General features: G+C 45.6%; 1 protein-coding gene and 1 long non-coding RNA gene across 8 annotated transcripts in view; one reads left to right on the top strand and one right to left on the bottom strand.

Moving 5' to 3' along the window:
- LOC141092369 (uncharacterized) overlaps window positions 1-8,857 on the bottom strand; it is a 198,384-nt gene extending 189,527 nt beyond the window's left edge. For all 5 annotated transcript variants that reach the window (XR_012232779.1, XR_012232776.1, XR_012232775.1 and 2 more), the window contains exon 1: window positions 8,746-8,857. This is a non-coding gene — a long non-coding RNA (uncharacterized lncRNA). The remainder of the gene's footprint in view (window positions 1-8,745) is intronic.
- An 8-nt stretch (window positions 8,858-8,865) lies between these two features.
- On the top strand, window positions 8,866-23,546 carry MEN1 (menin 1). Of its 3 annotated transcripts, none has more exons than XM_073578461.1 (10): window positions 8,866-8,972; window positions 11,888-12,680; window positions 15,031-15,239; window positions 15,476-15,604; window positions 17,225-17,265; window positions 18,260-18,347; window positions 18,787-18,923; window positions 19,216-19,321; window positions 19,410-19,562; window positions 23,101-23,546. In XM_073578461.1, exons 2-10 carry the CDS (start codon window positions 11,903-11,905, stop codon window positions 23,455-23,457), a joined length of 1,998 nt encoding a protein of 665 aa, XP_073434562.1. In that variant the 5' UTR covers window positions 8,866-8,972; window positions 11,888-11,902; the 3' UTR covers window positions 23,458-23,546. The 3 variants fall into 3 exon arrangements, with proteins under 3 accessions (XP_073434562.1, XP_073434561.1, XP_073434560.1); XM_073578460.1 differs by having other exon boundaries at window positions 8,944-9,076; XM_073578459.1 differs by lacking the exon at window positions 8,866-8,972 and adding an exon at window positions 9,095-9,422.
- The last annotated feature ends 1,718 nt before the right edge of the window (window positions 23,547-25,264 follow it).

Below are 25,264 nucleotides of genomic sequence, written 5' to 3'. Positions count from 1 at the left end.
ATGAGGAAGGCTGGTGGAAGAGGCCGTGGAATTGGGCGGGGGTTGGCAGCTGGTAATGATGGTGTTGGTGGTGGATCTGATGGTAGTGGCAAGAGCAAAATAGGACCGAATGCAGGAGGTGTTGAGCCTGCGTCATCGTCTGGCTACATAAGGCCTCGAACGCTTAGTTTTCTAGGAGTTGGCAAACCGCTTTTAAAGCCAGAGCATCAGGAAAAAGTTTTGTCTTACATTGCTGACTCAGCCTCCAGCTCTATCGCCTCCTCTTCTTCAGTTGTAAAAAGTAAAAGCACTGAGTCGTCATTGGAGGCTTATGTTCATGAACCACACCTTTCCTTGTGTCCTTCACCCCAACCAAGATTGAAGGATGACGCAGGCCATACTACTGATTACTCCATGGAGCTGTTTTCACATACCATGCCTGGATTATCAAGTGAAATGGTGAATTACCCAGGCCAAGATGAATCTGACATGGAGTGCACTGATGCACAGCTGCTGATGGATGATTCTGCTGGTACATTCACTCAGAGCACTACATTGTCCTCGCAGTGTACAGAGCCAGATTCTGACCCTGATGAGACTCAGGTGCCCCTTCCCGCACACTATACCACCATACACGGTGACACAGAGGAAGGTGCACATGACATAGAAGAGGAGGTGATGGATGACCCAGTTGTTGACCCAGATTGGCATCCATTGGGGGAAGAGGGTGCTGCTTCCAATAGCTCAGATGAGGAGCATCCACAGCAGACATCGACATCGCAACAGCTGTTATCTGGCAGGCCCGGAGCACTCCAAAGACAGGTTCCAAACATCAAAAGAGTTGCTGGACAGCTTGTCCAGAGGGTCAAAAGATCACAGCGTGCTAGGCCGCAAAATGTCTGCCAAAGTAGGAAGAGTGCAGTGTGGCACTTTTTTGAACAAAAACCTCATGATCAGGCCAAGGTTATCTGTAAGAAGTGCGCAAAGACCTTTAGCCGAGGGAAAAATCTGAAAAATTTGAATACCAGTTGCATGCTTAGACATTTAACCAGCATGCACTTGCAAGCGTGGACACAACACCAAACCTCAAGTGCCACATGTGCAACTGATCACAACGAAGGTAGTCAGCAACGCTACATTGTTTCCCCCACTGTAAGCCCACCGGTTAGCACAGCAGCAAATGTTGAGGTGTTGTTGCAAGGCCACAGCAGTCAGGGAATCCCACTGTTATATCAACGAAAGACTGATTCTAGGCAATCAGAAAGAACACCAACTCCATCACCATCATCAACCCTCTCTCAGTCCGCCCTGTCCACCGCTACTTCCACCATATGCAGCTCTCAAGTCCAGCTCACCCTCCCAGACACTATGAGTAGGTCAAGAAAGTACTCAGTCTCTCATCCGCGTACACTGGGTTTGAACGCCCACATTGCCAAACTAATCTCGTTTGAGATGATGCCCTTTCGGTTGGTGGAAAGCACAGCTTTCCGCGAACTCATGGCCTATGCAGTACCACGCTATGACCTACCCAGTCGCCACTTCTTCTCTCGCAAAGCCATCCCAGCTCTCCACCATCATGTGAAAGACCGCATTGTCCATGCACTCAAGCAGTCAGTGAGCGGAAAGGTGCACCTCACAACTGATGCATGGTCCAGTCGGCATGGCCAGGGCCGTTACGTGTCCATCACTGCGCACTGGGTTAATGTGGTGGATGCAGGGTCCACAGGGGACAGCGGTGGTGGGACAGTGCTGCCTAGCCCACGGTATAGGAAACAGTTGGCTGTAGGCGTTCGACCCTCCTCCTCCTCCAGAAGCGAAAGCTCGTCCACAGAGCGCAGTCGTACGAGCAATTCATCTGCAGCTGCCACTGTTGCACACGATGTGTCCCCCTATCGAGCAGCTAGTGGAAAGCGTCAGCAGGCTGTGTTGCAGATGATGTGTTTGGGCGACAGACACACCGCCGAGGTGCTGGCCGAGTACTTGAAGCGACAAACTGAGTCATGGCTGGGCAGTGTACATCTTGAGGCAGGCAAGGTAGTTAGTGATAACGGCCGTAATTTTGTGGCAGCCATAGCCCTTTCAAAACTCAGCCACATACCTTGCTTGGCTCACACCTTGAACCTGGTGGTGCAGTGCTTCCTCAAAAATTATCCGGAGTTAACAGCCCTGCTCCAGAAGGTGCGAAGACTGTGCGCGCACATCCGCCGGTCGCCTGTACACTCCGTTCGTATGCAGAAGCTGCAGCGATTGCTCCACCTTCCCAACCACCGCCTCATTATCGACATTGCAACAAGGTGGAACTCCACCCTGCACATGGTGGAGCGGCTGTGCGAGCAGAGGCAGGCCATATTGCATTTGTGGGAGGATACACGGCCAGGCACTTTGAGAGCAGACATGGAGTTGACAGGTGTGCAGTGGTCGAAGCTGAAAGACCTTTTTAAAGTCCTTCAGTGTTTTGAGGAATGCACACGGCTGGTAAGCGCAGACGACGCCATCCTAAGCATGAGCATCCCACTTATGCGTCTGCTCATGCAAACTTTGACGCACCTTAAGGAGCAGGCGTCTGCAGCCAATGTTGATGAGGAGGAAGAGGAGGAGGGAATCCTTGATGACATTCAGCCATTGTCTGCTCAGGGACCTCTCCTGGACGAGGTGGAGGAAGAAGAGGAGGAGGATGATGGGGATGATTACTTAGGGGAGGAGGATGCATCTCGTGGGGCAAGTGAAAATGTTGGCGTGGCAAGGTCTGGTACAGGGTTTGTGCGTGACTGGAGGGATGTGGATTTGCCAGAAAGTGCTCCTCCACCCAGCACTCGCAGTGCATCATTGACACCGGGAACATTGGCCCACATGTCAGATTATGCCTTGCAGATCCTAAAAAGGGACCCCCGCATTGCCAAAATGATGAACGATGACGACTACTGGTTGGCCAGCATCCTGGATCCACGCTATAAAGGCAAATTACAAAACATCATGCCACAGGAGAACCTTGACCTAATATTGGCTAATAAACAAGCAACTCTGGTAAATCGGTTGCTTGAGGCATTCCCAGCACACAGCAGCGGTGATGGTTCTCACACGAGCCGTACGGGCCGGGGGCAGCTTGGCAGAGGTGTTCGTGGTGCACACAGCAGAAGTGGCGTTGGAGACAGGGGTTTCATGACAATGTTGTGGACTGATTTTTCAAATACCGCTCACACAACTGGTAATACTGCATCGATGGAAAGTGACAGGAGACAGCAGTTGCCAACTATGGTAACAAACTACTTTTCCTCCCATATCGATGTTCTCCCACACAGGTCATTCCCCTTTGACTATTGGGCCGCTAAACTGGACACCTGGCCTGAATTGGCACAATATGCCTTACAGGAGCTCGCTTGCCCAGCTGCAAGTGTGCTATCGGAACGAGTCTTCAGTGCAGCTGGATCAATCCTGACAGAAAAAAGGACCCGTCTGTCAACCCAAAATGTGGATGATCTAACCTTCATTAAAATGAACCACGCATGGGTTTCCAAGGATTTTGTCCCACCTTCCCCTGATGACACATAGGGTGACAGAAAAATGGCTTGCTTTGGTCCACCTCTTCCTGGTACTTCACCTATTTCGCCTTTTGCATCAGCTGAATGTCCAACATCAACATATGCCACTTTCTAAAACTTCCTAACTGTGCTGCCTCCCCCCCCCATGGCCGGGGTCACCACCTACCGCACGACACCGTGCGAGTGCCGTTGCCCTGGACAGGTGGGTAGGCCGACTCTTGGGCGCAGGCACTGGCACAGGGTCCCTCATAGTGCAATCAAGTGTGTCTGACGGTGGTGGTGCACACCCGCCGTCAGACACACCGCTGTACTATGAGGGGCCCAGTGCCAGTACCGACGCCCACGAGTGGGCCCCCGTTGCTCGGGCAGGGCCCCAGCATTTGCAATCTTTACCTCTCCCTGCTCCTCCGCTGTGTAATCTGGGCCGTCAAATCCATACTGTGCCTGACACCGTCTGAGCCTGCCTCCTGAGACATATATTTTGAATGTGTACGCTATCCATACGTTATCCAGGGATACGGTACCCTTTCTAACCTTTGTGCAATCACGTGCAATCCATACTGGGCCTAACACCGTCTGAGCCTGCCTCATGCTGTATAGACATATATTTTGAATGTGTACGCTATCCATACATGTTATCCGGGGATACGGTACCCTTTCTAACCTTTGTGCAATCACGTGCAATCCATACTGGGCCTAACACCGTCTGAGCCTGCCTCATGCTGTATAGACATATATTTTGAATGTGTACGCAATCCATACATGTTATCCGGGGATACGGTACCCTTTCTAACCTTTGTGCAATCACGTGCAATCCATACTGGGCCTAACACCGTCTGAGCCTGCCTCCTGAGACATATTTTGAATGTGTACGCTATCCATACATGTTATCTGGGGATACGGTACCCTTTCTCACCTTTGTGCAATCACGTGTAATCCATACTGGGCGTGAGAACGGCTGGCGAGCTGTTAAGCAAGCTACAGCACCTGTCCAGACAAGTACAGGGATTCCCTAGCGAGGAGACTTATTTGATTGTTTTCAATGTTGGGACAGCAATTTTTGGGGAGCACTATACTCTGGAGAATGATAGATGGGGCCCACCATACACTGGAACATTCCAAAGGTGGACATCAGACACTGGAGCAGCATTTACAGGGCCCATTATACACTAGAGCATTAGAAATGGGGCCCATTATGTTTGGAGCATTATTTGGGCCCATAAGACAGTGGAGCTTCATCCATGGGGACCAACATATACTGTAGCATTATGTGGAGCTCATCATATACTGTTTCAAACATTATATGGGACCAATGATTCTGAAATGGAGAAATAGATGGGCCTCGTCATGAGATGTAAAAAGTGAGGTATTTTTCATTGTACTATACCGCTATTTATCTGCCGTATCGGAGCATGATGAGTTGTGGTATGTGTTAAAGGGGCGCTCTTTCGCCCAGGGCACATGAAAACCTGCAGCCAGCCCTCCCCCCCCCCCCCCCCACAACTTTAGCCAAATAACCCCCATTTTTCAGTGCGTAACTTGTATTATGAAGTTAATTAAGGTTGACAAGCTTAAGTAAGAATTGATGCTTTTGGCATTCAAATGGGCACTGTAGGTGTGTTTCCTGTCCTCCTCTCACTGCCGACTTTTATTCCCCATTGACTTACATTGGGTTTCGTGTTTCGGGACGACCCCGACTTTTCCCTATAATCGGACGATCTTGCTCGACCCGACTTTTGGAAAAGTCGGGTTTCACGAAACGAAACGCGACCCTAAAAAAACAAGTCGCTCAACTCTAGTTAATGACCATCAATACGTCTTTTAACTGACCTGAGATGTAAGAGAATATCACCTCCATACAGGTGACAATCCAGCAGCTGTCGCCTGCACACTATAGCTGACAACTTGCTGCATCAGCCACGATCAGTGTTGTCACCGTCCATATTTTTTTAACCCCTGGTGCTGTCAATGGCATTTCACAAGCAAATAGCGGCCTTAGGGTATGTGCACGCTAGGGTGACCGCAAAAAAAAAAATCGATGTCGGAATTTTGTCCGTCTGGACCCCACAAAACGATTCCCCTTTCCAGATATTGAGATCGCCAAAATTTGAGCTCGATCAAACAACGTTAACCCGTGCCGCTCGTCGCTCAAAGTTTGAAAAAATCCAAATTGAGGTATTTTAAGATTTAGGTATTTTGCATAGTCTGTTAGACTATAAAGAACATTGCAGAAATAGCCCTGACCAAATTTTCGAACCATTTGTGGTATTTGAATGCAGAGTTGGTGGGATTATCGTTTTTTGATCCCACCATTACAGACAATGAAAAGTTGTTAATGGCTAATAAATTGCTCAGTAGCACAGATGAACCATCAGAGCACGCTAGGGTTGTAAATCCAAAAGTTAGGAAAGAAAAATTAAAATAGGTAGGAAGTAACCGACTTTAACGACCTTCTGACAAAAGATGAAGAACAAAAGCAATATGTCCTGCAAGTTGTAAGCAAATACCGAGCATTGTATTCTGACGTTTCAAAAACTACTTTAACAAAAGCTCTAGAATAGATTAGATAACTATGTAAAATTATCAACTCATGTAGGTTAGCGTGCTCTGATGGTTCATCTGTGCTACTGAGCAATTTATTAGCCATTAACAACTTTTCATTGTCTGTAATGGTGGGATCAAAAAACGATAATCCCACCAACTCTGCATTCAAATACCACAAATGGTTCGAAAATTTGGTCAGGGCTATTTCTGCAATGTTGTTGTCACATTCTTCATAGTCTAACAGACTATGCAAAATACCTAAATCTTAAAATACCTCAATTTGGATTTTTTCAAACTTTGAGCGACGAGCGGCACGGGTTAACGTCGTTTGATCGAGCTCAAATTTTGGCTCTCTCAATATCTGGAAAGGGGAATCGTTTTGTGGGGTCCAGACGAACAAGATTCTGACATTTTCCCCCCCCCCATATGAGATCCGGTCACCCTAGTGCACACGTTGCGGATTTGCCTGTGGAATTTTCTGTGCAGATTCTGCATCTCTTGGCAGAAAACGCAGGTAAAAATCCACACGGATTTGTAATCTAAAGATCTATTATTTAATAAAAAAAAGAATTGTGAGGTCATTTCTTTGTCCAACCTCTTATTGTGCATACTCCATTGAAGAATAGATAATATAGAAAAAAATCTGCGTTAGGCCGGCGTCACACCTGCAAGAAACTGGAGTTTCACGAGTCTCGCACTTCAATACTCTGCACTACCGCCGGCACTCAGACTGGAGCGTTCAGCTGCATAGATATACATGAAGGCGCACACTCCGGCCATGAGTGCTGGCGGCAGTGCCGAGTATTGAGGTGCAAGACGAATGCGAGTTTCTCACAAGTGTGACCCCGGCCTAACAAAATGTTTAATTTGAGAAAAAAAATGGCGTGGGCCCCCGCACAATGTTCTGCGCTAGAGAGGGAAAGCCAGCGACTGGGGGCCCATGTTTATAGCCTGGGAAGGGTTTAATGCGCACGTATCTTCCCAGACTATGAATATCAGCCCGCAGCTCGTATATTTAGCCTTTACTGTCTATTAAACTAGGGGGACACCCCCAAAAAAGACGTGGGGTCCCCCTATAATTAATAGCCAGAAAAGCTGTGCAGACAGCAGCAGGCTGATATTCATAGCTTAGGAAGGGGCCATGGATATTGCCCCCCCCCGGCTACAAACACCAGCTCACAGCCGCCCTAGAAGTGGCGCATCTCTAAGATGCGACAATTCCGGCACTTAGCCTCTCTCTTTCCACTGCTGTGTAGCGGTGGCATATAGGGTAATAAGGAGTTAATGTCACCTTTGTATTGTAAGGTGACATCAAGACTAGTTAGTAATGGAGAGGCATCAATAAGATGCCTATCCATTACTAATCCTATAGTTATTAATGGGTTAAAAAAGACACAGCCAGGAAAACATCTTTTAATGAAATAAGACACCACACAGATTTCCATCTTTTATTGTATGCCTAATTCCTCGAAGCCATCAATCTCCTGTAAAAAAAAACAAAATAATAAACCAACAGTATACTCCCTGGTCCGACGTAATCCCTTTAATAACGATTGTCCCACGACGATCTCCCATATAGAGAAGTCACATCAGCAGACCTCTCTACAGAGCCTCCAGTGACACACGGACCGGAGACAACCCTCCCGCAGTGTATCATTGGAGTTCAGGCTCTCACTTTAGGGCACCACTGTTGTGACAATTTTCTCACAGCGGTGCTGTAAGTGACAGGATGAACTCCGATGACCCATTGGCGGCAGAGTGATAGTGTGGAGGATTATCTCTGTCACTGTCCACCGGGAGCCCCTGGAAAACGGTCGCATCTGCTGATGTGACAGCTCTCCTTGGTAGATCGTCGTGGGACAATCGTTATTAAATGGATTACGTTGGAATAGGGAGTATATTGTTTATTATTTTTTTCAGGTGATCGACGGCATCATTGATTAGCTATATATGGCGAGTATGTGTACTTTATGTGTGTATTTTTTTTTTTTTACTATTCAACACATTAGCCAGATGATTGGACTACTACTGTCAGATAATCCACTAATGCTGTCACTGTAGCAATCATAGCCGGATGGGACCTGCAGTCCCATAGGACGATGCCTGCCTACACACTGCCCCAGATTCACGTAGTCACCTGCACACAGCCACTTCCCTCCTCCTGATCTGCAGCGTTTCTTGCACCCACATCAAGTCCGCAGATCTTTTTTACATCTGTGGTTTTGCTGCAGATGTGCCTGACTCAATGTACATACTATACACTGACTGGGCTTGCTTTGCATGAGACACACACAGGTGGCTTACCTTCGTTTTTTCTTGTAGCACGAGAGACACGGGTGGTTTACCTTTGTTTTTTCTTGTTTGATGCCTAGGTTTTGTGTCTGGGTTGGGGTGTACCTGCTCTGTAGTGTTTGGAATTGTGCTGCCTTCGGCCATTTTGTTCAGATTTCACCTCATCGTTTTCGTTCACATTTCCAGACAATATGTGGCGCCCCCTCGCATTCATCAAGACCAGCAAATTCCTTTCCTAAATTTCAAGGGTCGCCACATAAAGCCAAAATGCTATCCACTATCATCTTCTTTCCCTGTACAGCCCTTTCCATAGTACACTCTTCCACGCCTCCCTCCACAGAGCCACTGACTCTCTATGGCCCCTCAGAGCATACAACCATCTCTCTGGTACCTGTGAGGCTTTCCAATGGCGGCCGAGTGTGTATTTGTTTCCCTCCCTCAGGAGCTGCGCCAGGAGACTACTAGAGAGCAGCAGGACGATCTCCTCCCGCTCTGAGCTTCCCGCCCTTTTTCTCCAGCCAATCAGCTGACGCTATTTTCGCCTGGCGGCAGAGCTCGCGAGCGTTTCCGGCCTGTGAAGCACGCAGACCCGGAAGTGGCTCTCTCATTGTGCGGAAGGTGAGTGGAGCGAGCGGAGCTGCCGTCTGCCGCCGCCGGTGTCTGTGAGGCTGGAAGGCTCGGTGTATCACGTGAAGAGAAGCGGCCGGGGCTGTCTGTATATGGTACGCATGTAGTCCTAGTAGTAACCCTGTAGTAAGATGTGATCGGGCTGATGAGGGGTCGGTGCCTCCTAATATGGTGCATTACCGAAGCCTCCCGGCAGACGTGCAGCGGTCCGTGGTGGAGGCCGCCCGGAATGGCACTCCGCAGTACGAGATCGCCAGGCTCTATAACTGTAACCAAAGCACAGTGTCGCGCCTGGTGAAAAGGTACAAGCTGCTGGATCTGTCCGATGGGAGCGAGCAGAGCGGCCGACCCAAGTCCGCGCCGGATCCCCAGAAGACGTCCGTCCCATGCGAAACCCAGAAAGATCCCGCGTGTGCGCTCAAAGACGACGGCACGGTGGATGTGAGTCTACAGAACTACGTTTCTATTGACTTTTTTTCCCCCCAACTCGTCTGATAGTTTTTTGGGTTTTTTTGGGAAACTATCACCCTCCCCGGGTCTCCGGTGTCTTATTGTCAGCAGTTCTGCCTTACTTGATTGCCTGCAGAACTGTTGCCGGACGTGTCGGCAGCGCTACAGGTAAGCCCCCGGGAACAGTGGAAGACTTACCGCTGGACCTGGGGAGCGCCGGGAAGAATGTATATTTGTTTTTTGCCTTTTTAAACTGCTGTAAATCCTCTTGTGACGCCTGCTGCTTGCTTCATCGCTCCCCGGCGTCGCGCTCCTGCGCAGGCGTACTTCTCCCCTGTTGAGGAAAGAGCAACGTGCGCAGGAGCGCGATGCCGGGGAGCGATGAAGCAGGAAGGCGGCATCGCAAGGAAATGGGAGGCACCGGACCTTTGACACCCATCGCACCGGACCCCCCGGGGTGAGTATAATAAAACTTACTTTTCTTATCTTGCAGGTCGGACCGGGGGCTTATCTACAGCATTATAGAATGCTGTAGACAAGCCCTGAAAGGCAGCAGCCGCATCTTATATCTGCAGCCAGGTTCCCTTTAATGGGGTATTCCCATCTCCAAAAGGTGATGATGGCGTATATTGGCTAGGTACTTACTATGTTTGCGGCCATTGTCGGGTGCATATGCTCAGGAGGACAAATGCGCCAGACAATGGCCACTATTCTGATGGATATATATATATTACACTTATGGTCGCACATGCTCAGCACTGCTTGGTGCTCGATCGAGTATTGTATGGTGCTTGGATCTTTGTAAGGCTAGTTTCACACTAGCGTTTAAACGACGCGCGCACGGCGCCGCTAAGCCACGCCCCCTGCCGGCTCCCTGCCCGCCCCTTCCTGTTATCGCCTCCTCCGAGCGCAGAGGGCTGCATGCGTTATGCGCACCCTATCTTTAGCATAGGGTGCGCAGGCCGTGCGCAACTATGAATATAGCGTGCGCTGCGCATTTTTGAATGTGCGCGCCAAAATGCAACATGCTGCGTTCGGCGCACCTCCAAAAATGCGCAGCGCACGCTATATTCATAGTTGCGCACGGCCTGCGCACCCTATGCTAAAGATAGGGTGCGCATAACGCATGCAGCCCTCTGCGCTCGGAGGAGGCGATAACAGGAAGGGGCGGGCAGGGAGCCGGCAGGGGGCGTGGCTTAGCGGCGCCGTGCGCGCGTCGTTTAAACGCTAGTGTGAAACTAGCCTAAGAGAATTATGAGTCGGGCGCAGAGAGAATATTTTTCAATCTTTGGGAAAAATGCTCGAGTTTGCCATTCACTTCCATTATGCTCGCTTCTGGAGACAAGCGTGTCCGATCTGCTCGATTTGAGTTCCGAGCACTCGGACGTTTCTGTGCTCAATCAGCATTAATGTAGACCCATTGTAAGGAAACGTATAGTGCATTCTTATACAGGTAAAGAAGCGCTCCCTTTTTTTTTTTTTTTTTTTTTCCTTTGCGTAAACCTGTGAAATTGTTCATGTATACTGATGGTCGTCTTTCCCATTTTCCAGCTCTCGTCCTGTTTTCACTCAAGTGATGGCTGTTCTGACTCATCCGATCACATTGAGCTGTGTGCGTGAGTCGGATGTCGCTCTTTCAGTGTAAGTCTATGGAGTGTCTGAGCGATGCTCTATAGACTTACATTGTAAAGGTCATTTCTGGCTCACGCATGGACCCCGATGCCCTTAGCAGCGTTAGTCTTGAGCGCCATTCATGTCTGTGATGTGCTTGCTGTGAAACCACTTCCTAAAAAAAGTCATCTGCTTTCGGCTCCATTATTAGAAAATAAATGCATATAGTTTGCCTATTACCAACTGTTCGATTTTTAATTAAACTGGACGACCATTAAAGGGAATGTGTCAGCAGCTATTTTTGCTATGTAACAGCAGCCTAATGTAGACACCCTGATTCCAGTGATGTATCAGTTAGTTTACTGGGTGTATCCTCTCCTGCAGATCTAGCAGAGCTCGAATACGGAGCCTTGTATAACCCTGCCCACACCACTGATCGGCAGCTTTCTGTCAATATACATTGGCAGCTTTCTGTGTACAATCAGAGTTGGGGTGTGATTGGACCTGGAGGCACGAGACATGTAGTCCTGTAGTGATAATCTCCAGCTGATAAAACACTCACAGTAAAACGCGGCCTACTAAGTGACCCCATAGCTGGAATCGGGGTCTCTGCCTCTACATCATGCTGCTGTCGGGTAATATAGCAAAAACCTGCTGACGGATTTCCCTTTAAAAGTGTTAGTTTTGCGCTGTAACTTAATTAACTTCTCTTTGGATTTTAGCATCTTGCATTCAGCTTTTTACTAATGTATTGAATTAGTTGCTTTATGTAATAAAATATATAAATGTAACAAAAATTTTATTTTTCTTTTCCATGCCCTTTTATCTTTTGGTCATCCTCACAGGCTAAGTCCAATAAGATGGGTCTTTCGCCGACTCAAAAATCATTTTTCCCGCTTTGCTCTTTGGATTCACTTCTGAAACTGTTCCGATGGGAACTGTCTCGTCCCGAGCCTGATCTTGCTCTGCTGTCGCTTACCTTGGGCTTTGTTGAGCACTTTTTGGCCGTTAATCGTGTTGTTCCCACCAATTTGACCAGTCTACCAGGAGCACCTGACTTATTGTCAAAAAAAGATGGAGATGGAACAAAGGCAAAACACGAGGATTCATCAAACCCTGGCACCGGTGTTAAGGCTGATCGAGGAAAGAGAGGAGCCAGGCATGAACTGGGAAGAAAAGGTGTATCCAGGGCGCAAGCCTTGAAAGAAAAAGAGGCCAGTCATAAAGAAGTCACCGTTAAGCCAACTAAGAAAGAAGTCAAGTCGTCGAAAGAAGGATCTGGGCTTAAGAAAGACAAGGATGTAGCAAGTGAAGAGGGCAATACTACAGAAGAGGCATCAAGAATTGGGGCTGGAAAGAAGGAAGGCAGTGGAAAAGCTGATGAAAGTGACAATCAAGAACCTCCCCAGCAAGGAGTTCCATATTTTCCTACTTTAGAACTATCAGTTGTCCAGGCCCTGTATGAACGATTCACGGCCCAAACCAGAGGGGCGGTGGACTTGTCTTGCTATCCTCGTGAAAATGGTGCATCAAGTCGGGAGTTACTTCGTAGAGTATCTGATGTTATCTGGAATGGCCTTAGTCGATCATACTTCAAAGACCGAGCCCATATTCAGTCACTCTTCAGCTTTGTTACAGGTGAGAATAAAGGTGTGCGACTCAATTCCTGATGAGCTTTTGATTAAAGGGAATTTGTCACCCCATTTTTGGCCTATAAGATGCGGCCACCGCCATCAGGGGCTTATCTACAGCATTCTGTAATTCTGTAGATAATCCCCCGATGTAACCTGAAAGATAAGAAAAACGATTTAGATTATAGTCACCCGGGTGTTGAGTTCATTTTCCCCTTCACCGTCGATGTCTGATGAACTCCCTCTTCTGGTGAAGGAAGGTAGTGAGGCTGATTATCAAACACCTGATCTGGTAGATGATGACTGGGTAACAGGAAATTCTGACTGGATATAAGGCAGCCGACGCCCTTCTGAGTCGCTGGTGATTTCTCTGCTGGATTCTTGGAGACCAGTCTGATTCCTGCTTCCCAAAGATAAGTTTTGCTCTGCTATTGAGCTTATTAGTTTTGTTTTGTTTACCTTGTTTTTTTGGAGTTCAGCCATCCCCGGTCGGGGGTGTGCTGAGTTCCATTTTTGTCTCTGATCAGTTTGTCTCTTTGCTCTGTCTTCAGAATTTACCTGAGTGCTGATATAGTCTTTTTGAAGTCCTAGCGACTTCAGGGCCTGTTTTTCCTATCAGACAGTTGGGACATTTTTTGGTAGGGTTTTTTACGGATTGCAGACAGCAGCTTTTCTATCCTGTCCTTTTTAGTTAGCTTGGGCCCCATCATTTGCTCAACCTATCTTTCTATCTGTGTTAGTGTTTTCATCTTGCTTCACCGTCATTATATGTTGGGGGATGCCTATTGCTTTGGGGTCTGCTCTGGGGCAGTTTAGATTTCCCCTTTCTTTAGGCCTATTTAGTTCTCCGGCTGTGTCCGAGGGGTCTAGGGCATCGTAGGAACCCCCCACGGCTACTGTTAGTTGTTGTGGATAGGATCAGGGGTCTGCAATCCGATGGCTACCAACTTCTCCAGTTTTCTGGACTTAGCTTGTATTTTTGTTTTTTCCTCCTTCGGTGACTCATTCATAACACCCGGGGATCCGTTCCGGTCCGATGGGTGTCGTGGTCCGGCGCCTCCCACATTCTAGCAATGACATCCTCCTCCTGCCGCGGCTCCTGTGCAGGCGTACTATATCTGCCCTATTGTGGGCAGAGCAGAGTACTGCAGTGCGTAGGTGCCGGACCTCTCACCTTTCCCAGCGCCTGCGCACTGCAGAATTCTGCTCTGCCCTCAATAGGGCAGATATAGTACGCCTGCACAGGAGCTGCGGCAGAAGGAGGACGTCATTGCAAGAAGATGAGACTGGACCCACGGGTGACTATAATCAAACTCGTTTTTCTTATCTTTCATGTTACATCGGGGGCTTATCTACAGCATTACAGAATGCTGTAGATAAGCCCCTGATGGCGGTGGCCGCATCTCATAGGGCAAAAATGAGTTGACAGATTCCCTTTAAATCAGGTATACATTCCAATAATACTAATATCATAGATGGCAAAAGAAATATACATTTGGAGAACTGCATGAGTACCTACCTGTCTATTGAGGGTAAGAGCCAGGGCTAGCTCTCCTTCTATACATAAACTGATCTGATTTTACAAAACCATGGTGTTGTTCAACTTTGTTATAGCCTGAGAGCAGCATGATGTAGGGAAAGAGAGATTGATTCCAGGGATGTTTCACTTACTAGGCTGTGTTGCTCTTTCAATGTCAGTAGCATAGCAATATAGTAGCAGGAGATTATCACTACAGGACTAGTTGTCTCGTGCTTCCTAGTCAGGTGCTGCTTTGATAAACCAGCCCTCACCTCTTATTGGCAGTTTTCTGTGTACACAGACATTAACAGAAAGCAGCCAATGAGTGGTATGGGTGGGGTTATACAAGGCTCAGCATTCTGAGCTCTGCTAGATCTTTAGCAGAGAAAATTGATGGTATCAAAATAACAGCAAGCAGACCAGCAAGTGATACATGGCTGGAATCAGGGTCTCAGCCCCTTCATCATGCTGCTCTCAGATTAAGTGGCATAAACCTATTGACAGAGTCGATGTAAAACAATTTCTTGCGCATTAAATGGATTGTCCAATCGGATATTGGTGACATGCCTGGTGGGGTAGAAGTCTGACACCCGCCACCCCCCACTGATGAGCTGTTATAACCTCCGTAGTTGACTTGATGTAGACGCAATGTACAGCTCCATTCAGTGTGTAGTGGCCGCTGCCAGGTACTGCAGAACAGCTCTTCAGTGAGCAGACGCTCCTGTTGCAGCTCAGCTCATGGCTGCTGCCGGAGCCAATAACAGCTGTTCGAGGCAATGGTATTGTTTCATATCACAAGGACCCAAATACACTGTCCTTCTTCTCTCCCTGCCCGAAGGTACCAAGCTTGATTCCCCGGGTGTAGCATTTGCAGTTGTGGCTGCTTGTCAAGTACTAGGTCTTTCTGATGTACATCTAGCGCTCTCAGAGGACCACGCTTGGGTTGTGTTTGGAAAAGATGGTGAAGAGACAGCTGAAGTCACCTGGCATGGGAAGGGCAATGAGGACAGAAGAGGCCAGTCTGTGAACCCTGGTGTAGCAGAAAAGGTGAGCCGTGCTTACTACATTTTGCAAGGCCCCCATTCACATCAGATGGCTATTGGTGGAACGATCGACTCTCTCGACTTGGCAGAGTGTTCCTGTATTCTCCGTGAGAGACGCTGCTAGGCGGCTGTTCTGTCGAAACTTGGCTGTGTGGTCAGGAGCAGTGTATGGCCGCAGCCTTAGTGTTGTAAATCTAAAAAATCAACCTATCCTGTGTGTTTTATCTTGTGTCCTTCCAGAGCTGGTTGTATCTAAATGGCAGATACCTGAGCTGTGACCGTCACATGGAAGTGGCTTTTATGGTCTGTGCTATCAATTCTTCTATAGATGCCCACACAGACAGCCTGGAATTGCTGCAATTACAGCAGGTAAACTATTGTACAGATGTATAGTGTGCATTTTAGTCCTCTTTTTAGAGGAATATTGCTAGAGGTGGTGTGAATCGATTTGCAGGACTATGTCCAATGGCCACTTAGCTAGTCTGTGGCCGAGAGACGGGAGCGCAGAGAGCAAACAGTGTTTGTTTTTTTTTCTCCATTTAAAGCCTAAGGGGCTGACTGAAAATCAATCGATTTGCAAGACTATGTCCAATGGCCACTTAGCTAGTCTGTGGCCTATAAACGGGAGCCCAGAGAGCAAACTGTGTTTGTTTTTTCCCCGTGGCTTGCAGTGGCTGTTCCATCTTGGCGTCTCCATTTAAAGCCTATGGGGCTCACTGAGAAACAATCGATTTGACTGTTGTATCGTAGACATTGTCCCCGTCCCTCCCAAGTGGTCAGCATTTATCACCCATCCCATGGAAATATGTCTATTTGGGGACAACCCCTCTTAACCTCCTGGGGACTGTCCCAATACATGTAGGGGCTTAAGTGCGCTTTCACCACATGGAGCTGGCTCAGGAGTTGAGCCTGCTACACACTTTGTGGGTGCTGGCTCTGTCACATAGATTCATAGACCAGTAATTATACAATACACAGTGTACTATACAGGTGACAAAGCAACTCCAAGTTCAAGTTCCCTGAGGGAACTAATAAAAAAAAAAAGTTAAACATGAAAGTTTTCCACTTCTTTGACAACTCCTTGCCATACCCCACACTTGACCCTCATAAAATAATAAAGCTTATAATCTCCCGTGCCGTTGCTCTTCCTGTGGTGTCGGCATTCACTCTCCTGGGGCTCCCGTGCAGTTGATGTGACACATGACCCTGTCGCCTCCAGCACGGACTTCCTCTTTCATGTTTGATTTGTCCGAAGGCGGAACATTGGCGGCAGCGCTGTTTGGACACTGGCATCACGTGTCACAAGAGCGAGTGCTGACACCGCGAGAATGGCTCCGACATGGGAAGGGAGTATTCGCTTTATTATATTATGGGGGCCAAACATTTTGATCAAGACGGGGTTGTCCTAGTATTGGACAACCCCTTTAAGTTGCCTTTTCTTTTTTTTTTTTTTATTTTCTCCAAGCGTAAATATCGATTCAAATTCTTTTTATTTGGTATTGCTGCATGCATAATTGTCTGGACCAATAAAATAGTAAAATATTTGTCCTATATGGTGAAGATCAAATTAACAAAAAAAAAATTAATTTAATTACTTTGCTACTGTCCTAAAAAATGACTGAAGGTAAAAAAAAAAATTGTAAATATTTAATTTTGGGATCTACCTTTAAAACAAAATTCAGGTGCTTTTTATTTATTTTTTCTGCAAAATAAACATTGTAACCAAAAAAGACAATTTTCTTCAATGCCCCCATTAGGATTTTTTTCTTACAGTACATCATATGGTAAAATTAAGTATTTAAACTAGTGCCACAATAAAAAAAAAAAAAAATATCCAAACTTTCATACGGCTATGTCGATGGAAAAAATCAGAAAAGATATTGCTTTTAGAAGAAGGGGAGGGAAAAAGGAGCAGTATGTAGGGGTTAAAAGTTGCAGGGTAAAGTTTACATTACGGTTTGTAATAAATGTTTGTTTTTTATATTCTAGAGCTTACTGTGGTTGCTGTATGATGGAGGACACCTAAGCAAGTAAGTTCCATTGAGGAAGAATTGGTGCACATGTGTGATATATTTAAAGGGATATTCTGAGCCATTTAAAGGGACCCCATCAAATGCATTCCAATATGCTGACAGGAAGAGCTGAGCACCGTGCTGTGTTTCTGTAGGAGGAAAGTCAGTAAAACTAATTTAACTGTTCCTTTAGCTCTGTTCACTCTGGGCTTAGGAGTCCAGTGGGCGGTGCTATGCAATAAGACTGCCTTCCTTAAATGAGTTAGCGATGATTGCAAGTTTAGGCAGAATTCTTTTACATGTTGGGTTTCTTTTTAAGTAAGTCTTAACATTGCTAAAACTTTCGAATACACCAAAATGTGACTTGCCATTGCTGTACTACAGACTCGCCTGTCCCCGATTGATTTATTTTTCTGTTCATATTGCGTCACGTGATTGTGGAAGCCGATTGCTTTGATACAACATCCATGTCACATTGAAACAATGGGCCTCAATATGTGGGAACACCAAATCTCTAATTTACCCTATTTTCAAGTATCGACTTGTTAAAGCATATATAAATTTAGGGTTATACTCTTCAGACGTTATATCAAGCTGTAGGATGAGTGATAAGTAGCTGACTGGTGGGGGGGGGGGGGCTTTGCAGGCTCCTGTCTGAATGGAGTGGAGGTATTGTAGATCTGAAACCTCTGGCACTCCAGCTCTATTCCTCGCCCAGCGCCGCCTCTTCCTGTTTGATGTTGTGTGGCTTCATGCAAAAGCCATCAGACAAGCAGCAGGAGGAGGCAGTGATGGGTGTGAAATAGAGCTGGAGAGACAGAGGCTTCAGATCTGCCATGGCTCTACAGCTTCCATATCAATTCAAAGGCTGATTTCTCAGTAACGTAGGAGCTGACCAGCTATGTAAAGTTATGTCTGGATTTCTCTTTGAAAGAGCTACATGCACATATAAATAGTTTGTGGGTAAAATGCTGCTGACGGATTCCTTTTTAAAGCGCTTCTCTCCTCTTAGGTACCCAATGGCCCTGGGTAATTTGGCAGACCTTGAAGATCTAGCTTTAACTTCTGGACGTCCAAAGCCACTCGAGCTCTATAACCAGGTTCGTTTTCTCGATGGCGTCTTTTTTATTTTCTTTACTCGATTATCCATCAGAAATAAACAAAGGTTAATAAGGGGAATGTGTTATAAACCATTGTTTAAATGTATAAATTAGGTTTTTGTTAAATGTATTTTATTTTTTATTTGAACTTTTCATGTCATTATCTATGAAAAGAAAAAAAAAATACTGGTTCACAAAAGCCCCTATAAACACTGGACTGTCTGAACTGGTAGATATGTGCAGAATCAGTGGACAGTTTAATATGTATAGGGGTATCCCAAATATTTGGGGGGCGGGGGGGGAGAGGATGGGCACATTGGAAGTCCAATCCTTATGTTCACCCTCGACATACGCTTTTTTTTTTTTTTCATGGAATTATATCTTCTATTCATGAGACATTTGAATCTGATTCTGGAATGTCTTCCCTCCACTTTCCCAGGCTATACAGTCTTCTCGAGTACATTATGAAAATCAACATTTGTATCCTCACATATACTTAGCTGCTTATCATTGCCGGAAAAAGGACGTGCGAGAAGCATTGAAAGCTTGGGCTGAGACAGCTGCAGTTATTCAAGAGTGAGTTGCTATAATTATTTATTCAGAAAATATCACTTTGTTCCCTGATGCTGAAACTTGACAACCATAGTTTTATATGGCTGTACTGGAGTTCTACCTCTGATTTCATACCGAGGCGCAATTTGTCAGATGTGAGAGTCCCGGTACGTCTCATCAGATGACATGTTCGAGAACTTTTTCTTGTAGGGGAGAGGCTCAGCATAGAGCAGCACAAAGTGCCTACGGCTCAGTAATGTGTCCTCGTGCAACTGTACAGTGTTCATCAGGCGACATAATGTTTTTCTCTTGTCAGGTATAATTATTGCCGTGAAGATGAAGAGATCTACAAAGATGTCTTCGACATTGCTAATGATTTGTTACCGAACTTACTAAAGGAGGAAGCATCGTCTGACAATCCAGTGAGTTGAGTTTCACATTTCTTCTTTTTTGACTTTCAATGTGAGAATAGTTCTTTTGACTTTTTTTTTTTTTTAATTTAATTTTCAGAATGGATCTGCTCTTCAGGATCCTTTGTGCTTTGCAAATCTTCTTCGTTTTTATGATGGGATATGTAAATGGGAAGAAGATAGCCCCACACCCGTGCTACATGTGGGGTGGGCAACATTCCTTGTCCAATCACTGGGCAGATTTGATGGACTGGTAAGTCGATATGTATGCAGACTCTTCCCCGTGTCTATATTCCACTCTTAATACAGTTTCTATCAGGCCTCGTTTGGTGGCTTCTTGCAATGTATATTACCCTAAAAAAATGTTTATAGCTTGCCTCCCTAACAATGCGCACTTAAGCTGGTTGCACTTACCCCAGCTTAATCTGCACACTGCACATGGCCAGGGTGGCACTGGTCACTTAGGACACAGCCTACTGCGATATTTGCAGTACTGCTGGTAATGGCTGGCTGAGTCCTGTGTCACCAAATCTCCCTTGCTCATACTCAGCACACCGGTGAAGCCGGGTTGCATACACCTAGCTTCATTGCTCATTTATTGGAGAGGCAGAGATATACTCTTGCAATTCATGTCGCTCTTGTCCACAATGGGGGGGGGGGGGATAACATCATTAGTCCAGGGAGAACAACGTCACTATAACTAGTGGCCCACTATTCAGCATATAACTGGCCAACTTATAAACCAGTGACCAGTGTGAAAATTGCAGGATTTCTATTTTCTTCTTTTAATACAGACTATGTTTAAAGGGGTATTCCCATCTCCAAGATCCTATTTAATTGTGTAGTAGGTGTAATAGCAAACACCTCTAATTATAAATGTAATGTAGTTCTTCTATTTGTTACGTTGCTTACCCCATGTGGAGGGCAGCATTGCAGTAGCTTAGGTATTCATGGTTACTACCAATGACTGTTACTATGAGTGGTCGTAATCGTAGGTTAGCTACCCAAGCCACATCAATTCTCTGCACATGCTGTAAGTGACATAGCAAAGGTGCCAAATATTTAGTATCTCCACAGCATGGAGGCAAGGTTAAAAAATAATTAAAATAAAAAAATAAATATTCCACTCTGCAGCCACAATTCCATGGGGTGTCAAGTTCAACTGGAAAAATTTGTTCAAGGGTTGTAAAGTAAAGAATTGAAATACAAGATATATTTATTAGGAAGTTTTATATATTTTAATATATGCAGTGGTTGAGCACTACTGATCTTGCTGCCGTGGTAGCCAAGAAAATTTTGTCAGTTGCCTAAAAATCCAAATTTAACTTTTAACCCCTTCCTTACCGATGACGGAATAGTACGTCATCGGTATGGATCCCCTGCTTTGAGTTGTGCTCCGGCGATCTGCTCTTCGCCCATATGTAGCAGAGCCGATCAAGTGTTGCATGCTTCTAGCCTCCAATGGAGGATATTGAAGCATGTCAAAAGTAAAAAAAAAAAAAGAAAGTTTAAAAAAATAATTAAAAACCTAAAAGTTCAAATCACCCCCCTTTCGCCCCAATCAAAATAAAACAATAAAAAAAAAAATCACACATGCACATATTTGGTATTGCTGCGTTCAGAATCGCCCGATCTATTAATAAGAAAAAAAAAAAAAAAAAAGGATTAACGTGATCGCTAAATGGCGTAGCGAGAAAAAAATTCAAAATGCCAGAATTACGCTTTTTTTTTTTTTTTTTTTGTCGCCGTGACATTGCATTAAAATGAAATAGCAGGTGATCAAAAGAATGTATTTGCACAAAAATGATATAATTAAAAACGTCAGCCCGGCACCCAAAAAAAAAGACCTCACCCGATGCTAGATCACGAAAAATGCTATGGATCTCGGAATATTGCGCAATTTTTTTTTTTTTATTTTTTTTTTTTTTTAATAGTATAAGCCCTCACATGGCCATATTGATGGAAAAATAAAAAAGTTATGGCTCTGGAAAGAAGGGGAATGAAAAAAAAATTTGAAAAGAGCTCCGGGAGTTAAGGGGTTAATAGTGAAAAGCATACAGGTAATTCCTAATAACATGTGGTCAGATTATCAGTCACAATTTGGCTTGGACTACAAGTTGACACCAGCTGAAATTACACTGATATAGTTCGGAATGCACTGGATTAGCCAAGTAGGAACAAGTTGTGTCCTTTTTTAAAAAGGTCCACGGTGAAATCTTGGCATGGTGTGTAATGCACACTTTAAGATTCTGCTCAGGGCTGTGGAGTCGGAGTCTCGTAGTCGGAGCCCATTTTGGTGGAGTTGGTGTCATGGAAATTAAGGAGTTGGAGATTTGCCTTACCGACTCCACAGCCCTGATATGAGGGAGTCGTCACGGAAATTGAGGAGTTGGAGTCAGAGGTTTGGCTTACCGAATCCACAGCCCTGATTTTGCTCCACTTGAAGATTCCAGCAGTCGTCATGTGCAGACTAGAGCCTTGGCTGCGTCTTGCAATGATCTGTTGACTCTTGACTGAAACGCTAGTCATCATGAGATTGTATGGATGACTAGTGATGACCGAATGTTCTCTGATATAGTGTTATCTGAGTATCTCAAGCACGCCCAAAATACGCAGATAACACCTGAGCATGCTTGGACAACACGATATCTGAGCACATTCGCTCGTCACTAATGACTATCACCGAAACCAGCATTAAAGACCATTAGAATGAGACAAGCTGCAGCTTATGCAAAGATATAACCGGGGGTGGACGACCGCTTTTAACTGCGCCATTGCATGCTCTGAAGAAGGCTTAGGCTGGTTTCACATTAGCGCATTTTCAGCGCGCGCACGGCCGGGGGTAGCTCCGCCCCCGATCCGGCTCTCTGCCCGGCGTGCCCGCCCCTTCCTTGTAGCGCCGCCTCCTAGCGGACAGCGGCGCCTGCGATCGGCGCACCCTATCTTTAGCATAGGGTGCGCCGATCGTGCGCAGGCCGTGCGCTAGTTGCGCTTTGACCTGCGCTGCGCACTTTTGACGGTGCGCCGTGCGCGCCAAAATCAAACTTTTCGGATTTTGGCGCGCACGGCGCACCGTCAAAAGTGCGCAGCGCAGGTCAAAGCGCAACTAGCGCACGGCCTGCGCACGATCGGCGCACCCTATGCTAAAGATAGGGTGCGCCGATCGCAGGCGCCGCTGTCCGCTAGGAGGCGGCGCTACAAGGAAGGGGCGGGCACGCCGGGCAGAGAGCCGGATCGGGGGCGGAGCTACCCCCGGCCGTGCGCGCGCTGAAAATGCGCTAATGTGAAACCGGCCTTATACATACAAATCATCACAGGGAGATTGAACAAAGACACACTTTGCAGGGCTGTATGGTCCCAAAAGATTTCTCAACATTATGGAATTATTTTTTATTTTACTAATGTATATAGCACCACTAATTCCACAGCGCTTTACGGACATTATTGGCATTGTTCCCGATGGGGCTCACAATCTAAATTCCCTATCAGTATGTCTTTGTAGTGTGCGAGGAAACCCACGGAAACACAGGGAGAACATACAAACTCCTTGCAGATGTTTTCCTTGGTGGAATTTCAATCCAGGACTGCTAACCCCTGAGCCACCGTGCCGCCCTCATGGTGGAAACAAGTGTTGCAGATCTGATAATGTAATTACGCTGGTTCCATGCTGTCGAACCACACTTGTGAGGGTACAGAAACTATCTAGACAGAAACAGTGGTGATTCCCTAATTCTTGGTCATCAGTGTAAATGCACTGTTATTCTATTTTACTTTTTTATGTATTTTCTTAGGTGAGACAGCAAGTGACTCTTGTAAACTCCGATTCTGGAAATGAAGAAGATGACTCTGATGATAACAGAAGAAGGGCCGCTCGCAGAGAGTCAAGGCCTGGGGAACCTGCTCAGCTCCCACAACGACCACCTCCAGACCAAAAAGAAGACACAGAGGTTACACAGGATCTTACACTCAGTTTCCAGAGCCAGAAAATGAAAGGAATGAAAGAGCTTTTAGTAGCTGCAAAAGTGAACTCTAGTGCTATAAAGCTGCAGCTCACTGCTCAGTCCCAAGTTCAGCCAAAGAGGGCAAGAGGACAGGGGGCGAGAGACTATAACATTGGGTATCTCAAGAGGCAGCGCAAATCAGTTTAAGAAAATACTGAATGTGGTAGTGTTTTTTATTTTTATATGTACAATTAATGTATTTAAGACTGGACATATTAAATTAAATATGAATTTGACCATGTCACTCACGTTATGACATATCCCAACTGGGGGTCTGTATGTGGGGAGACCGGGCAAAAACTGAGAACCATGATGAATTCTCATTGCCACACAATAAGAGAAAAAAGAATGGATCTACCTGTGGCAAAACATTTTTGTATCTCTGGTCATAGCATCATGGACATTAAATTACTTAATATTTAGAATTGAGAGTCCTCAGTGGTTGCTACCTTTTTAATGGCTAACTGAATAGATGGTAACACATTGCAAGCTTCTTTGCCTGATGAAGAGACCTGAGTAGTCTGGAAAGCTTGCAATGTGTTACCATCTTTTCAGTTAGCCATTAAAAGGTATCAACCACTGAGGACTCTCAGTTCTAAATATTCTTCTATCTACTGGCTAACACGGTACAAAGATATATATCTTTCTTGTTTTAAAAGGTAATTTCAAATCACAGAAAGACAGAAGTGTCTGGGAGTACAAACTCATGATGACCTTTGACACACTCCATGCAGGAATGAATGTGTCGCATGGATTTATGTCGTTTTACATCAGTTAAGGAATTTGCCCCTCAGAGCTTATGGGGCCATCACAGTACCAGACTATAAAAAATTCCCACTCCTTATCTATGAACTGTTCCAATATTTATGGCCACAACTGTGTATCACTCTCCCATAATAAGTTTCTGCTTCATGTCACTTGTCTTAGCTATTGCATTTTCTTGCTGTGCTGTGCATAAATGTGATTCTTGAGATTTTTCTTTATTCTATGCCTGAAGAAGAGACCCGAGTAGTCTCGAAAGCTTGCATTGTGTTACCATTTTCTCAGTTGGCCATTAAAAGGTATCAGCCACTGAGGACTCTTCAAGTCTAAATATTTGACATACACAGAAACATTTAGCCAGACATCCCTTTACAGATCCTTGTTGCCTGCATGTTCCTCTTCCTGTGGTTCGGTATATCAGGTATTGGCAGGTGGACCAACCTTGCACAAGGGTATTATTTTTTTTTTTTTTATGTTGCTGTTTGTTCACGTTGCATGGTAGCTCGGTAACTTTGGACTTTATGGTTATCCTCCTGGGTGTTTAGAGGGCTGTGTATTTATTATACAGCCATTTATTCCATGGCGCTTCACATGTGAAAAGAGGTGTTGTATTGCCAACTGTTTAGCAATAAGGTTCGGATACGGCTTTAAAGAAGGCACCACTTGGATATAACACACTTTTATTATGCAATGATTAATTTAAATGATAGAATACCAAATTAATGGAATGTATGACAATGATATAGCAATTACGGAAAATAGAAAATGATATTGCGTATACTTATATATATTCAGATTACAAAGGTTTTGGTACATATACTCACATCAGAAAGAAGAAGAGAAAGAGTCTTCACTAGGGGCATTTATGTCATCTGTCCGAAGAAAAACGTCAGCCGGAGAAGCAGTCAGCGAAGACAGAGAATGCGTCCTAGGATCCACACTGTGAAGAGCGTCCCCTTACACAGGTCCACAAGAGCTTCTGTCTCTTCTGGCTGCCTCCCAGCTTTTATATGCTTTAAACAAAGGCTTACTCAATATAATATTGGGTAAACATGAAAATACACAAGTTAGTTGTTTGGTGTTCCAATCACATGACAGTGGCCACCTATCATGAATAAATAACATCAAACAAATCTTGTGTCTTCGGACTATTTACACTTGCCCTGAAATTTACATATGATAAGAACAAAGT

Source organism: Dendrobates tinctorius, unplaced genomic scaffold (assembly GCF_039654945.1).
Source record: "Dendrobates tinctorius isolate UK_male_01 unplaced genomic scaffold, ASM3965494v1 ptg000059l, whole genome shotgun sequence".
Lineage (NCBI taxonomy): Eukaryota > Metazoa > Chordata > Amphibia > Anura > Dendrobatidae > Dendrobates > Dendrobates tinctorius.
Note: the sequence above shows the minus strand (reverse complement) of the source record. Positions and strands in the feature narration are given on the sequence as shown.

Coding starts and splice junctions, on each gene's coding strand:
- MEN1 (XM_073578459.1), top strand. CDS start 9,150: ATGGTGCATTACCGAAGCCTCCCGGCAGACGTGCAGCGGTCCGTGGTG. Junction 15,240..15,475: donor ACCCTGGTGTAGCAGAAAAG/GTGAGCCGTGCT, acceptor GTGTCCTTCCAG/AGCTGGTTGTATCTAAATGG. Junction 17,266..18,259: donor GATGGAGGACACCTAAGCAA/GTAAGTTCCATT, acceptor CTCTCCTCTTAG/GTACCCAATGGCCCTGGGTA.